This window comes from Rutidosis leptorrhynchoides, chromosome 7, assembly GCF_046630445.1.
Source record: "Rutidosis leptorrhynchoides isolate AG116_Rl617_1_P2 chromosome 7, CSIRO_AGI_Rlap_v1, whole genome shotgun sequence".
NCBI classification, from domain to species: Eukaryota; Viridiplantae; Streptophyta; class Magnoliopsida; order Asterales; family Asteraceae; genus Rutidosis; species Rutidosis leptorrhynchoides.
Genome location: NC_092339.1, coordinates 64,164,320 through 64,181,248, shown reverse-complemented (window position 1 = coordinate 64,181,248; position 16,929 = coordinate 64,164,320). Strand labels below are relative to the sequence as shown.

At 30.5% G+C, this 16,929-nt stretch overlaps 1 protein-coding gene across 1 annotated transcript; it reads left to right on the top strand.

The window, feature by feature from the left end:
- Nucleotides 1-3,510: 3,510 nt before the first annotated feature.
- On the top strand, nt 3,511-12,617 carry LOC139860596 (uncharacterized). The gene is made up of 24 exons (XM_071849342.1): nt 3,511-3,900; nt 4,674-4,734; nt 4,835-4,926; nt 5,022-5,077; nt 5,158-5,233; nt 5,575-5,641; nt 5,725-5,791; nt 6,575-6,641; nt 6,793-6,876; nt 6,968-7,009; nt 7,278-7,433; nt 8,886-8,963; nt 9,283-9,351; nt 9,447-9,512; nt 9,611-9,739; nt 9,926-9,982; nt 10,319-10,408; nt 10,551-10,616; nt 10,758-10,826; nt 11,108-11,212; nt 11,317-11,442; nt 11,525-11,583; nt 12,053-12,089; nt 12,197-12,617. The coding sequence occupies exons 1-24, from the start codon at nt 3,685-3,687 to the stop codon at nt 12,425-12,427; spliced, it is 2,166 nt and encodes a 721-aa protein (XP_071705443.1). The 5' UTR covers nt 3,511-3,684; the 3' UTR covers nt 12,428-12,617.
- The last annotated feature ends 4,312 nt before the right edge of the window (nt 12,618-16,929 follow it).

Here is a 16,929-nt window from a genome sequence, read left to right as displayed (position 1 = left end):
TTCACATTTTATTATTTAAACGAATATCACTTGTAAATAGAACAATTGCAACTAAAAGCTTGTCTTTCTTAAGGGATAATGCTACGAAATATATGTTTGTTTTTTGCATTATCAATTATATTAATTTTTAATAATAACAGTACTTGTTAATGTTATTCATATTAACGAAAATGATAATATTAATAATAATACTTATGTCAATATTAATAATATAATACTGAATATGATACTAATACTAATAATGATAATTTATATTATTTTAATAATAATAATAATAATAATAATAATAATAATAATAATAATAATAATAATAATAATGATAATAATACTAAACTGGTAAAATTTATATTTTTAGTAATACTTATAATACTAATGATAATATTAATAATAATAATAATAATAATAATTATACTTACGTAATCATAAAAATAATAATAAGTGATAAATAATAATAATAATAATTATAATACTAATTGATATTTCTAATAATAAATGATATTCATAATACTTGATAATAATAATAATACCAATAATAACACTAATACTTAATAATAATACTAATAATAACAATAATAATAATTATAATAATATTGTTAATAACAATAATACTTATCATAACAATAACAATAATAATAATAATAATTAGTATTAATAATAATAATAATAATAATAATAATAATAATAATAATAATAATAATAATAATAAATATAATAATAATGGAAATGGGAATAAAAGTGTAAACCCTCCTAAAAAGGAATGCTCTAGACGGGACTCGAACCCGAGACCTCTCGCTAACCCGACACGCACCTTAACCATTGATCCAGTTCTGTTTTTCTGAATTAAAAACCCACATTTATTTATTTACCCCGATTTTATTTTCTGTTCTATTTCCCTTCTTCTTCATCATGAATTTTAATTCGATCAAGGTTCAAATCAGACTAATAACCTTATATCTATTTAGTTTTAGGACTCAGAAACATTTAGAGATGCATGAGATTAATTAAAACATCAAAAAAAATAAAAGAATTTCGTTTTAACAGACCTGTAAACCCGTTTTCAAAGTCCAAATCACATTCGATAATTTAGAGTGTTTTAGACCTCGATCACAACATGAAATATGTTTCAAATACCTCCTTGAAACTTTATGTAACCTCAATTGAATTTAAAACATTGGATTGAACTCTAATTTTATGATGAACAAAAAGTTTGACTTTTTAGAAATATACTTTGACTCTCAAATTCGAACTCGATATGAAAATTTGGGATTTGAAACTTTCCAGATAGATTAATTGGAATATTTCTAACACAGCAGCATTAACACATTTTGAAATTTAACAAGAATCGAAGTTTTTGGAAAATTAGAACAAGAACAGAGGTCGTAAGCTTATTTTTTGATTTTTTTGTTAAATTCAATCAAATAAAAACGGGTAAAAGTGATAATTGATAATGAGGGTGTGAAGTTGGTTGAATGTGGTAATAACCCTAAGTAATTCGTTCGTTTTATAGCAGATTTTGAGTCAACAGGCTTTTTTTTATCATATAAAAAAATTAAAAGTTGATTTAGATTGATAACAAAATTTGGACTTGTTCTAGTGATTAAGCAGTGATTTGTACGAATTTTGCAAATCAATTACAGTTTGAAAGCTACCAGAAACAGATTCATACGTTTTTGTTATGATTTATAGTTTATAAAATAAATTCTAATAATTATTAAATGTATTATTAATATTAATAATTAGATTAATAATAATAATAAATAATAATGATATAAAACAAAAAAAATGATAATAATCCTATTATTAGTGTTAATAACAATAAAATGTATTATTTTCTAATAAATATTAATAATAACACTAATAATTATTTTAATAATAATTATAATAATATTAGATAATAATAATGATATTAATTATAAAAATGGTAATAATATATTCATAATACTACTAATAATAATAATATTAATATTATTAATGATAATAATAACATTAATAATAATACAACTTAAACATATCAAATTTTATATATATACTTTATATTAGAAGTAATAATATTATTAATACAAATATTAATATTAATATTAACAATAATAATAGATAATAATGATGAAAGTAATGATACTATTAATATATCAATTATATTCAAACTTGTATAATACCATTTATTATTGATGTAATATTATATTATATGATGACATTTATTGAATAGTTAATATTTATATATTTTATATATTCAATAGGAATCATATATAGATTCTTAATAACACACACACACACACACACACACACACACACACACACAAGGAATTAATAAAGTACAATAATTAAGTTACTGTTAAAATAAATAAATAAATAAATATATATAAATATATATATATATATATATATATATTTATTTATTTTAACAGTAACTTAATTATTGTACTTTATTAATTCCCAATTATATATACACTTATATATATATATATATATATATATATATATATATATATATATATATATATATATATATATATATATATACATACATATATATACATACATACATATATATATATATATATATATATATATATATATATATATATATATATATATATATATATATATATATATATATATATATGTATGTATATATATTACATATTTATTTACACACAATTGTTCGTGAATCGTCGGGAGTAATCAAGGTCAAATGATTTCATAAAACAGTTCAATTTTTTTTTTGAGACTTAATATTACAAACTTTGCTTATCGTGTCGAAACCATATAAAGATTAAGTTTTAATTTGGTCGAAAATTTTCGGGTCGTCACAGAATTTGAATCGTAGGTTTTTATATCGATTTTAGATTTTTATTTAGATTTGAGTTTATTGAATTGTGTAGAATTGTAACTGAATTTGAATCGTAGGTTTTTATAACGATATTAGGTTTTTATTTAGATTTGAGTTTATTGAATTGTGTAGATGATGAAATAAAAGAGAATGGAAGCTAAAAACCACTTTAAACTTGCATGTTTGTCATGTGAGGGATTTAACGAATTTTTCTAATGTCTGTTAGTGAATTGGAGTCTGTTAGTGAATTGGAGTTGCTATTGCGATCTGTAAAGGCTGTTGTTAACATGAATTAAATTATTATACATGACGGTTACTCCGTATTAGTTATTTTCATAAAAGCGGTTATCAAAATGTATAACATTTTAAAACGTGTTAACGAGTTTTAATAACTATCGTTAACAAAATCCTAAATAAACTAGAGTGATTTCCAAACCATTAACTTTTTTACAATCGCTTACTAACTTTTAACAAATCTTTTTTGTTGTTGTCAAAATAACGTTAACTTTATAATAAAACGCTTTCATCGAAAAATAAAAAACGACAATCACACATACAACATACAACAAGGATAACAAATTATGCGTTTAATTTTGTCTTAAATTGATAATTGATAATACGTTTTATAAAGATAAATGAAATTGAAAATGCTATTGAGTTAACTTAACCTATAAGGAAAAAAAAGGTAAGAACCCTAAATAAAAAATCGTATGATTAAAAAGTTAAAAGGTGGATCTGAGTATTTTCAAATCATCTAAAATTGAGCACACTCATAACAATGTGGTGATCAACGCATTAAACCCTCGTTTTAAAACCTCAAAACCCTCGTAAATTGAGAAAAAAACGACACAAAAATGGAACCGGACGATTGGGGATTCAGTGCAGAAGAACTCGAATTTCTTGAAAAAGATGCCATTAATCAAATCGCTCAACGAAAAACCAGTGGCGGCAGTACCAGCACCAGTACCGGCACCGGCGTTCATGCTCCGACGACGTTTTATAATCCCGGACAATCACACTCTATGCCTTCATCTGCGCAGCCAGTCTACCCCTCTCGTTTCGACAACAAGGTCAATTTTTCCGTTCGAATTCTGTATATATTTAGTAAATTTTAATGCTTTAGTTTCATATACATATATCTTGCTTCATATGTTGTTGTTGATTACTGTAATTAAACCTCTAGTATGGAACTTTAGTAGCAAGTAATAATGTGTTGGTGATTTTAGTGTCATCCAACATCATTTTGGTTAATTGGGATTTATGTGAAAGCAAGAGTGAGCTAATTATACTTAACAACGGGTTTGTTTGGAGAGGGTGGAGTACATGCCCGTGAGAGTTGACTAGACACTGTCGCGAAATTGAAGGGTTTTATAATAGCTTTTCCCGCCAAATTGAAGGGTTGTATCCCTTCAATTTTAACTGCCGAACTAATATTTTTATATTTCTGTTTTGGCATACTTGCTTTTATTCATACGAAAAAAATACAGAAAATACACTCTCACATACGCTTTGATTTGAATCTTCTTGCCTGGAATCAAATCTTGTTCTTGTCTTATCCTGATTAGGATTTCGTGATACCCGAGGCTTGTAGGGTCGAAATACTTAATCGAGAAAGTGATTGCACGATTCAAGAACCAATCGGATTATCAATTACAACCCTATTTTCTAACATAATGCGATTATGTGACTAATTAAACCCCTGCTTCTTTAATTCAAGGATGCATTATCTGTTTGCATATCTCTTATAAAACCCTATTGTTTTTCAATTGTTTCATCATCCTTCATTTGCATAGCTTAGCTGATAACTTTCATGTGTTCTGACTATTTACTTCTAATTAAACAGCCAAGTTGTTTGCCAACTGCTTCATCGAATCCCGCATCAGGCCAAACGCCAAAACTTTCAGGTGAGCCGTGTCCCCAGATTTGTTTCGTGTTTGACTGTGTTGTAATGTTATATTCAAGATTTGTGGTTTTCATTCAAGATTTGTGGGTTTTTTTATCTAGGGGATGATTGCTCTAAGTCTCGACCGAAAGTATCTATTAAATTTTTTCTACATTCTACTGGGAACATTGCTGCAAAGTTTGTATATAACGAGGTATTTTTTCTGCCTTATCACGTAATATATTTTATATTTTATGGTAGATGCTTGTCCTACTCTGGCTTTTTAAAATTATGTCAATCTATTCTCAGGTACTTGTTGGATCTATACGTAAGGTTCCAAAAGCAACGTGGAATGCGAACGAAAGGTCTTTATTCTTCTTTCAAGTGCATTTCACATGATTTTGATGTAATTTTAAAAGTTCATCTGTTTTTCCTGTCAATGCAGATTATGGATTTTCCCGATGTCATCTTTATCGTCAGCGGAGAAAATTATTGGGGAATTAGCTGGTTCTAACATTGAGGTGAAGATAAAAGTCTTTTTTTCTTCTAGTTATACTGTATGTAAATGATATTGTCTGTCAATATTGGTTAACAAACACTGGTATTAACGTGGAAATTTATATTTGTGTCAACTTCCTCCTAAAATAATCACGTGTTTTTTTTAAATGAAGTTCCTTATGCCCTTATGCTCCCAATTCGGTTGCTATTATCTTATTCCATTTCAATGCACCATTGCAACTCAATACGAAACATAGAATATTATTTGAAATTTTTGTTCTTAGGAATATCTATATCCTAATGCATCAGATGGTTTGACTCAGCGTTTGTGAAATTTTCTAGTTTTTTGATTGTGATTGTGCAGTTAGAAACTTTAGATCCATTGCTGCATCGTGCGATCGATGCTGCCTCTGCGGTTCCAAATCTTCTAGGTAAAATTCTTGAAAATGCTCCATACATTTTCAGATAATCCAATGTGAATATGTCTTATGTTTTTGGTTCTGTTATTCTTCAGACCGTTATGACTGGATGCCTAGTAGCCTTGAATCAAAGCTTTTGCCATTTCAGCGAGAGGGTGTTAGGTATGTCTGATATTACTGACCAATACTCGTATAATTTAGCTTCTCGCATGTTTTAATTAAGAGGGAAGCACTTTTTCGCATGTTTTAATTAAGAGGGAAGCACTTTTTTGGGGGAAGGAGGAAGTAATTTTTTTTCTTGTTTTTTTTTTAAATTGTTTTTTCAGGCATTAAGATCACATGAAAATATGAAGATTTAAAAAAAGACACTTCGTGATGAATGTTATTATTTTGGCGGGAAAACGCTCGAAGAAATAAATGATAACATTCATTGCAATGAATGTTTTGCTTCTGAGTTTTTTTTAGGGTTTAGAAATTAGGGTTCAGAAATTACGGTTTAGTTATTAGGGTTTAGAAATTAGGGTTTTGGGTTTAGAAATTAGGGTTTAGGGTTTAGAAATTAGGGTTTAGATTGAATTTTTAACACGAACGGTTTAGAGTTTAGGGCCCAAAACCCTAAGCCCTAAACCCTAAACTGTAAATCGGGCTAAATCTTGAAAAAAACTTCACATATGATGGAAAAAAAACGCTCGAAGAATAACATTCAGGAATAACATTACGCATGATGCATGTTATCAATTTTTTTCCGAGCGTTTTCTCACCAAAATAATAACATTCATCACAAAGTGTCTTTTTTAAATGTTCATATTTTCTTGTGCTCTTAATGTTGGGAAGAAAATTTTCGAAAAAAATAAAAAAGAAAAATTTTTACTTCCCCCTTTCCCCAAAAAAGTGCTTCGCTCTTGATTATGACCCTATATAATATTTAATTATTTAATTTTGCAGGTTTATATTGAAGCATGGAGGGCGTGTCCTTCTTGCCGATGAAATGGGTCTTGGAAAGACTCTTCAGGTAATAAAATGAACATACGTTTCTTTACTCAGTATTATCTGTTAGATATGTAGAATGACTTGAAAACGAATGAATTACATTATTTTAAATCTACAGTGTGCAATGAAGAAATGTTTTTTTTTTTTTTTTTTTTTTTTTTTTTTTTTTGCAGGCAATTGCTGTAGCTGCTTGTGTTCGTGACTCATGGCCTGTTCTTGTTCTTACGCCATCTTCATTGCGACTTCAGTGGGCTTCTGTTAGTTTTCTTTTTAATCTCTTGTTTTCTTGAAAATGTGAAGTGTTTTATCACCATGCACTTGCAAGTTATAGTTTCACACTTTACACAGATGATTCAGCAATGGCTAGACATCCCTGCATCAGATATACTTGTATGATATTTCCATTCTATTTCTTCCTGCTACTTCTTTCATTTTAAATGTATGTTACATTAGAACATCCCACAATGTTTTTTCTTACCCAAGTTCTCATTTTTTTTGAATGGCGTATACATATAGAAGTAATGTCTAATTACACAAGGTAGAACCATGGATATATAGTACAGAAGATGCTTTAACAATGTTCTTTTCCTACTGACAAATGAAAGATACAGAAGTCAGATATTCCATCTCTAACATTTCTTTTAAATTTCTTTTGCAGGTGGTTTTGTCTAGTTATAATGGGTCAAACAAGAGTGGATATACAATAATAAGATCAAATACCAAGGGAAATATACGTCTTGATGGGGTATTCAACATTGTATCATATGATGCTGTGCCCAAGCTTCAAGACATATTAACGAAGTCTGATTTTAAGGTAAGCTGTACCAATAAGTTGTATCTTGTTACTCTTGTACTCGCAGACGGTGTATTTTACCTTTTACTGATTGCTTTCAAGAGTTTTAATTATAAAAAAATATTTGTCATGAGAAGGGGTAAGGAGAAGGGGTAGACCTAGACGTAGGATGGAGGATAGATTGAAGCTCGACATGAAAGAGCTCCTACTGACGGAGGACATGACTTCTGATAGGAGTCTGTGGAGGAGTAGAATTAGAATTATTGAGTAGGTTTTTTTTTTTTTTTTTTTTTTTTTTTTCATTTCATTGTGTTAGTTACTTTTATTATACAACTACATGTATAACTATAACTAGATATTCAATAACCACACTATTTATACCCCTCTACATGGTTTATATGCCTTTGTGTCTGTGTATATGTTTTTAGGCTATATATATGTACCGATGTATATGTTTGTATCTATATATGTATCTATGTATCTAAGTGCATGTATTGGTGTATGTATGTTTGTCTGTCTTGTATCTGTACCTAGGTATATATATCTACGAATGTATCTATATGTATTTATGTTTAAGCATGAGTTTCTTTTTTTTTTTTTTTTCTTTTTTTCTTTTTTTTTTCATGCTTTCGTGTGGTATATTTATATCGGTGTGTGTGTCTGTGTGGGTGGGTATATATATATATATATATATATATATGTGTGTGTGTGTGTGTGTGTGTGTGTGTGTATATGTGTACCTGAAATTAAATGGTTATGTGCACTATTTTATTCATGCTCTTTGCCCTACTGTTGTGCATTACTGCTATATGTGTCCCCTTTATGGTTACTGTGTATGGTTGTTTCTTGCTAGGCGCTCATTACTCGTACAGGTACGTATCATTTGCCCTCTCTATTTCGTTCTTATGAGCTTTTCGGGCCGGAGGTCCTTTAGGAAGCAATCTCTTTTGCGCTAGAGTAGAGGGAGGGACGACCTTATCTAGGCGCGGGTTCTATACCCGCGGGTGGAGTAGTGACTTCCTTCTAATCTAGGGTACGAGGAATGATTGTCTACACTCACCTCCCCCATACCCCACTTTCGTTGGATTGGGTATTGTTGTTGTTGTTGTTGTTGTTGTATTATAAATGAATTGCCAGTATTTAAACCAACATACAGAAGTTTTTGACCATATATATAGTATATTTTATATTCTAATATGAAAGACGTACTTGATCAATACGAAATATATATTTAGACACAAACACACATATACATACACTTTATTGTAAGGAAGAAGTGTTGTATTACTAATGTTTTTTTGTTCATAGCCAAGTTTTTTGAAGTGAATTCTTTATTTAGATCGTGATTGCAAGTGTCACACTTTTCGTCCATACATATATTCAGGATAATAAGCAGCTAGTACATGACTACTATTTGCCTTGGTTTATGTTCCTTAACATGTTTTTTGTTGTGTTGATGAATTATTTGATTAGGTTGTGATTGCTGACGAGTCACATTTTTTAAAGAATGCACAAGCGAAGCGAACTACTGCTTCTCTTCCCATATTAAAGGTCTCTCTCTCTCTCTCACACACACACACACACACACATCTCTTTATGATCATATGATGATAATGAGAAATAATATCCTTATAATAGTCAAAAGTACATTTTATAAATGTACATCTTGATCAGAATACACCATATTCGTGCACATCCTATCTATTATATGCATCCTAACACCCCTCAATTTCGATGATAAAAAATGTTTTATTCAACAACATATATCTAGGCATCAAATTAAACAAATAGTATGCAACTCATCCTTTTACTCTTTTTTCATCATACTCTTGTTGACATGTTTATTTTATTCATGATTAATGAAATGTAGAAAGCTCAATACACAATGTTGCTTAGTGGTACTCCAGCTTTATCTCGACCAATTGAGCTATATAAGCAGGTCATTAGTTCTTTCAAGTTTAAGTAGTCTTGATTCTAATAGTAAATTTATATTCATTTCTGGATCAAACATTTATATTTAATATTTAATGACAGCTTGAAGCATTGTACCCTAAAGTGTATAGGAACGTTCATGAATATGGAGGCCGGTATTGCCAGGGTGTAAGATGAACTTTCTGATCCTGTTCCTTCTTCCATTACAGTTCTTTCAGTTGAACAATTGATTAAAGTTTACTTTGATACGTGTAATGCTATTGCAGGGTGTTTTTGGAATGTATCAAGGTGCAAGTAATCATGAAGAATTGCACAATTTAATGAAAGCAACTGTGATGATTCGAAGGCTAAAAAAGGAAGTTCTAACTGAGTTGCCTGTGAAGCGGAGGCAACAGGTACCCAATTAATGCATCTATGTTCATACGGGTTGCTTGCGTGTTGTCCATATATGGCACGAGCAATTCTAAAATGGATCTTTATATGCTTTTCTCGTGTATTTCAGACCTAAAGGAATATTTAATTATTGTATTTTGTAGTGGTGATCATCATTATTATTATTCTACTGTATTCCTTGTTTTTAGGTATTCTTGGACTTGGCGGACAAGGACATGAAGCAAATCAATGCTTTATTTTGTGAGGTATCTTAAGTTTGGGTGTCTTATTTTGTTGACACAAAGGATAATTTGCAGTTTTTTAAGTTATATCATATGTGATATCTTCCCGGTATTATGCATCAAGTTTACCATGTTCTTTCATCTCAATTTGGGATATCATCATATCTTGTTGGAATATTACTATTACTAATAATAGCACAAGGTCCCTTTGTCGTTAAGTCTTAAAACTTGGTTTTTCAATTGTCGTTTTATTAGTCAACAAAGGTAGGAAACTGAATGTAAAATTGGGCCTTGGCCCATTGACCCAATGACTAGTTAATATTAATATTATTGCTTATTTATGAATTTTTTGTTGTACAGTTGGAGGTGGTTAAAGGTAAAATCAAGGTCTGCAAGTCAGAAGAAGAAGGCGAGTCACTCAAATTTAAAGAGAAGCACATCATAAATAAGGTGCAAGTGCAATCCTTAAGTTTTAAATTTCTAGTCTTTTTTTTATCCCGTATATGCAACTTTCTTTAACAGTTTTAACTTTATGTTATCCTTTTATCCCATCTCTTTTTTGTTTATAATATTGATGGTATCTTGGACCCAGATTTATAATGAGTCTGCGGAAGCAAAAATCCCTGCCGTTCTTGATTACCTGGGAACTGTCATCGAGGTACGTAGCTTTATTCAAAGTGTAGGCTTGCAGACCTTATTGAAATTGTATGCATGTCTATATTTTTTTTTTATTACAATGGGAGATATTGACATGTTGTCATCAATTGTTTATGTAATACATTGTTCACTTCTGATGCAGGCAGGGTGCAAGTTTATCGTGTTTGCTCATCATCAACCAATGATTGATTCAATACATCAATTTCTTCTGGTAAGGCTTTAGTATAGTGTACAAGATGAGGTTCAGCCAGGTTGGATTAAACATCCAATGTTATTGTGTTCATTATTTTTGTAATTCCTAAAAACTATTACATAGTTTGTGTTTATAACTAAGAAAAAAACAGAGCTATTACAGTAGAATGAGGTAGGAGGTTGTACACTTAACTCAACCTATTTGAGATAAAACACGACTCAAATCAACCCACTAACAAGTAAACGGGTTCATATTGCCACCTCTAAATTTAGATTCGTATGACCTTTTCCAAATGTCAGAAAAAGAAGGTTGGTTGTATTCGTATAGATGGTGGCACTCCAGCTGGATCGAGACAATCTTTGGTTACAGATTTTCAAGAAAAAGATACTATCAAAGCTGCAGTGGTATTACAATTATACATTTAAAATCTTCCTTCAATTATGTATGAAAAGTTTGACTTGTTGACTAATTCTGGGGAAATGTCTATTTTATTGATTTTGTTCTCTAGCTATCAATTAAAGCTGGTGGTGTTGGGTTAACGTTAACTGCGGCTAGCACAGTTATATTTGCTGAGCTGTCTTGGACTCCAGGTGACATTATTCAAGCTGAAGATCGCGCTCACAGAATTGGCCAGGTTACATGCTTTTAACTTATTGATAATATAATATTTGTGCTAACTGAAATACGTAATTGTTGATTGCCATATATATATGCAGGTGTCATCAGTGAATGTGTATTATCTCCTCGCAAATGACACAGTTGATGACATCATATGGTATGCCCCATATTTAGCATCCTTTTTAAATACTCATATTATTAGTTGTACTCATGGTTGCGAACGGCGTCCGTTGCGGTGTTTTAGTGGCTAGCCCGTCTCGACCCCTTCTCGGCGTCTAATAAGTCAGACAACGGTCAAAAGTCGGGTCAAAGACGGGAGAGGTCGGGTCAACGCCAGCCTAAAGTCGAAAGTTCGGTTTAAGTCTGTCAAAAGTCGGTCAAATTAATCAAAATTTACGTAGTTTAGTATTACTTTTTGTATTATATTAGCTGTAATAGCGATTATAGGACAATGACAAACTGGTTAACGGAAGTTTTTTGGCTTTAAATTATGTGTATATATGTGTATATATTTAAAGGTCAACGTAAGTCAACATCCGTCTCAACACTGTCTCGTGCCTTTTCCAACCTTGGTTTTACTTGAATACGAGTATCAAGTAGTTAAATCAGTTAACTTTTCCTTTCAGGGATGTCGTACAAAGCAAGTTGGAAAATCTGGGACAGGTAATTATTTCCCTCGATTTTTATTGAAGACGTTACAACTAAAATTCAGTTATTCTGTCTTAGGACTGTGTTTACAACTGCCTTATCATGGTCATATAATTAAATAGATGCTCGACGGCCATGAGAATTCACTGGAAGTTTCATACAACCCGGTAAAAAGTAGCCCCGCAAAGCAGAAAACATTGGACGCGCATATCAAGCGTTATGATTCGCCGAATTTGGATCAACAGTTTAACAGAAGTAGCCCTGGAAAGCAGAAAACATTGGACTCGTTTATCAAGCGTTGTAATTCACAGAACTCGGAACAACAACCTAACCCCAAACATCCGAAACATTGATTGCTTGTATATATGGGCATGACCAAGAAACCTAACACACTTGATAGGTCAGATTATGTATTTTAATAACCTTCAGTGTGTACCGTCTAGTGTATATGCTCGTTTCTTACCATATTTGTTACGCAATCATGTTTTTGAAATTATTGTACCATATTTTATATATTTTTATAACGGCGGTTAGGAGGAGTCATATCGGCGTTGTCGTTTTTAGGGCACACAATGACTTTTGACTGCAACTTGATACTCAAGAGGATTTACATCTTTTTGGTTACATAATAGCATCCTCAAATAAAAGACCGCCAGTTGTGGGCTTATTTAGATTTCTTCTGCGAGTCCATCCTTTATCTTTTGCGTTCCAGACAAACTCTCTAGGAAAATCTAGATACAAGTGATGCCCTTCAGAGAAATTACTATTATAGTGCAACCATTCTGTTAATGAAGTTTTCTTAGAAACGGGATTATTTACTATGGATTGCAAACTCTGTCGGGAACGAAATCCTAAAAGTTGTTGATCCTCTAAGTGGACAGCTAAAAGTTGAACAGCTGGTTCCCTGTGGTGAATGGGAAACCCATATATTCTCCAGCATGCCTCATATGGACAAATAAAACGACCATCTACAAAATTTTGTATTTCATCTATTTTAGCAGAAGCATCATTTGATTGATTCTGAGTTTGATTGTCCTATTGGTCGAGACATACGCATGACAATTCTATCAGTTCCCTCCTTTGAAATGTACTTAAATATAAGTACTTTATTAACATTGTCCACCCGCAATACTCAACGTTGATATGTGCATGGAATATCAAACAAAGAGTACGATTATAAGGTGTACTACATAACTGTTATCGAGATCAGCATCACCTCTCTTAGTTGTTACCCCAGTATTTTCTTCGTTGGTACTACATAACTATCCTATTGGTCTTGGGAATTTTTTTTTTTTGTACAAACATACCCATCCATACAAGGAGCTGCAAGATTAATTAACCCACATGGACCATGCATCATAAATTCTGAAACGACTTTATAACCGAGAGGATCAGTAATTGGATTTGGCAACTCAGCTGGCTGATATATATATATATTGATCTATAGTGGCTGGATCAAAAGTAGAAGCAGGAGACTCAATCCACAATAAAAACATACATCCTCTTAAATATAAAAAAAAAAATCGTAAACACAATAAAAATACCTTTATGCGTGAAGAAGACTAAATGCACAAGACTAAAATGCCAACAACAATTAAACCTGCAACAAAATTACATCACAAAAGAAAGACAAAATATCAACATCTAAAAATATCAAATATTCTTTAAAAAAAACTAATAAGTTCTAACTGCACTAACACATACATTACAAACAACTATGCGATACATCAATTAATACATTATACACTATACTCACCAACAAATACATTAGAAACAAATTCGCTATACATAAATGAATACATAGTTTTACACTCAAAATTGCAACATTCATATCACAAAGTAAAAGCATACTGAAGGGGGAAAAAAAAGTGAAAACACTATAATGTACCTAAGTTTTAATACATATTGATTAATATTAAACTTAAAACAAACACATAAGTTTACATATGTAACTCAGTTTTAACATACGTAAGTCAGCTTTAATACATATGTAATTCAGTTTTAACATTGTATACAAAGATTTACATTCAAAACTTTAACATTCACAATCAAACACTCATTGTTTTACAAATTAAAGTAACACAAACCAAGATAACTTGTATGGTTACATGCCCGATTTTAGTAGAAATGGGTCGGTCAATGATGACGTCTTTGGAATCATTGTGATCGGTGTATGAATGTTGTGCAAATACACACTGTAATCACCAAAAAAACTGTGGTTGTTGCGAGCTCTGCTGGTATCGTACCAGAAAATACAGTAGCTGTTTTGGGCCAGGAAAAACCTGTGGCTGTCTTGGGCCAAGAAACTCATGTTGCTGTTTTTGGCCAGGAAACTGTGGGTATTGGTTATGATGTGAGTTTTGTTCCCTCTCTTGGGTCGGCCTGCCCTTGTGGCCCAGTTTGTAAATTAAAGGGTGTTGTGAATGAAGCATTTGTAAAGGGCGTTGTGAAGCCTAGACCACTCTATAAGGATATATTGGTTGGTTGCCCAGTGTTCTATTCGGTCAATATGCTTAAGGACGAATCTGATGATGTTGAGCCGTGTTTGGTTTTGTAGCAAACAAATTTTTTTAACTTACTATTGTTTTCGGTGCAGTGTATGAGTCGAATATGTGGACTTATAAGTTTATCATGAATATGAAAGATAAGGACATAAGGTTACGGTGCGAGTATGAACCGCTTGAAGAATGCACAACTGTTCTTATTGTTTATATTCAAATTGCTATAAAATAAAAATGAGATGTAATATGCTACTTCTAGAATTCTGCTTTCTTTAGCATTTTCTCTCTTTATTTCCTTGTTATTATTGTTTCTGTTATAATATGAGTACAAAAAGTCATATGGATGATAAATTTTAGTCAACTTTGTATAGCTTGCATAGTAATATTTTACACTATAAGGCCTCTATGTTAGCCTTCAATATACACACTTTGATATATATTTCATATCTATAAACTCTCTCTTTCTTACTTACATATATAAGTCTCTAATTAGTAAATAAGCCAAAGGTAGTTATAAACTACTAAATTACAACACGTTATCAGCACGATGAGCTTAGTGTAATCAAAGGATATCTCAAACGATCACGAGTCACTAATCAAGGTATGAAATTATTAATAATTTTCAGACTCGAATATATCAAATTTTGGACTACTAACATTTTGAACTACTAATTTTATTAAGTTCTTAGTGCATTTGTATTGTTCTTATTATATGGTTGGCTCTGCCACCTAAATTATATATGGTCGACACTGTCGCCTAACTATCATTTATGTTTACTAACTTTTATTAACTTCACTAACATTTATATTTATGTTATTTAAGTTATATATGGTCGGTTATACCGCCTGAATTATATTTATATAATCTAACTTTTATTAACTTCACTAACATTTATATTTATGTTATTTAAGTTATATATGGTCGGTTATACCGCCTGAATTATATTTTTGTAATTACAATATACCAATTCCTTATGAAAAAATATTGACCAACTTTGACTTTAACCAATTTGACTGACTAAATCCGACTTTTACGAGCTAAATCCCTTTTTTGATCCACATTGACTGATGGACAAAACGGATTTTGGGAAATTTAATTGGCCTCCTAAAAGGGATTAATTGGGACTATTACAATAGTGACGAATGTGCCAAATTTACCACCTTTAAATTAGTGTCCTTAAAATAGATAGATCAAAAAAAAAAGTTGTTACTCATTTTGAATTTAAGCAGTTTTGGTAATGAATGGAAGTAAGAGAACAAAGACCAAACATATTTGGGCTTCAATTAACAAAGAAGCAGAATTCGAGACTTCCTTTGTGAAGCAAATTTTTTTTTTTAGTAAAATATTTCCTTAAACGGGCAAAATTGCTTGTATATGAAAAAGACTTATTTTATTTACAATTCGATGATCGTGGGCCATACATGTACCAATTTTCAAACTGCACTATCTTTACATCATACTTTAATATGCAGAACCATTGTCAAGAAAAAAAAAATGAATATGAAAAATTTTAATACTCCATATGATTTGTTTTAAATTGATAAACGCCTTTGTTATCAAAAATAAAATAATACGTACTAACCTTGAGTATTATAGATTATTATAGGTAGATTACGTATTTTAAAAAAAAAGATATAATTTGAATAATGTTAATATTGGTAACGGAATAATTTGCAATAATTCAAAACTACATATGCATTTAATCACATAAATTACGGTACTAGAGGATCACTTTATTAAAACGAGCTTTTGACTTTTTCAAATATGCCAACATGCACTCTCATTTAGTCTTATCCCAAAATTTGATTAATTTGTTTATTATAACCATTAAATCCATATTATTAGTTTTACATAATTCATCTTACTTATAATTTAAGTTGGATTATTAATTTAATAACTAGTACAGTAGTAACTATGATTAGGAAAAATTAATTGACAAGTTGAGAATATTTGTAAAGTTAATGAATTTGTCAAAAAGGAAAGCTGGGGTCACTAAACAATCATCCTTGTTTCTTTGCGGAAATCTCGCCTATAATATTATTTAATTTTAATTTAAATTTTGATTAATAATATAAAATTTTAAATAGGTGTAATTCTTTATCTTTCGTTTCAATCAAAGTTTTCAATCTAACGACTCATATATATATATATATATATATATATATATATATATATATATATATATATATATATATATATATATATATATATATATAGATGATAATTATTATCTTGTTGTATGAATTGATGATGGTCACAATGTTAAAAGTGTATGATACATGATAAGTGTAGAAATAAGAAGGAGATTAATGAAGATAGGGCTCTACTAATGATGTGATGAATGATGAATCTT

Excerpts from the sequence above, each read along its gene's own strand:
- LOC139860596 (XM_071849342.1), top strand. The coding sequence starts at position 3,685 with ATGGAACCGGACGATTGGGGATTCAGTGCAGAAGAACTCGAATTTCTT. Across the intron at positions 4,927-5,021 it reads CAAAGTTTGTATATAACGAG|GTACTTGTTGGATCTATACG; the intron begins GTATTTTTTCTG and ends ATCTATTCTCAG. Across the intron at positions 5,642-5,724 it reads TGCGGTTCCAAATCTTCTAG|ACCGTTATGACTGGATGCCT; the intron begins GTAAAATTCTTG and ends GTTATTCTTCAG.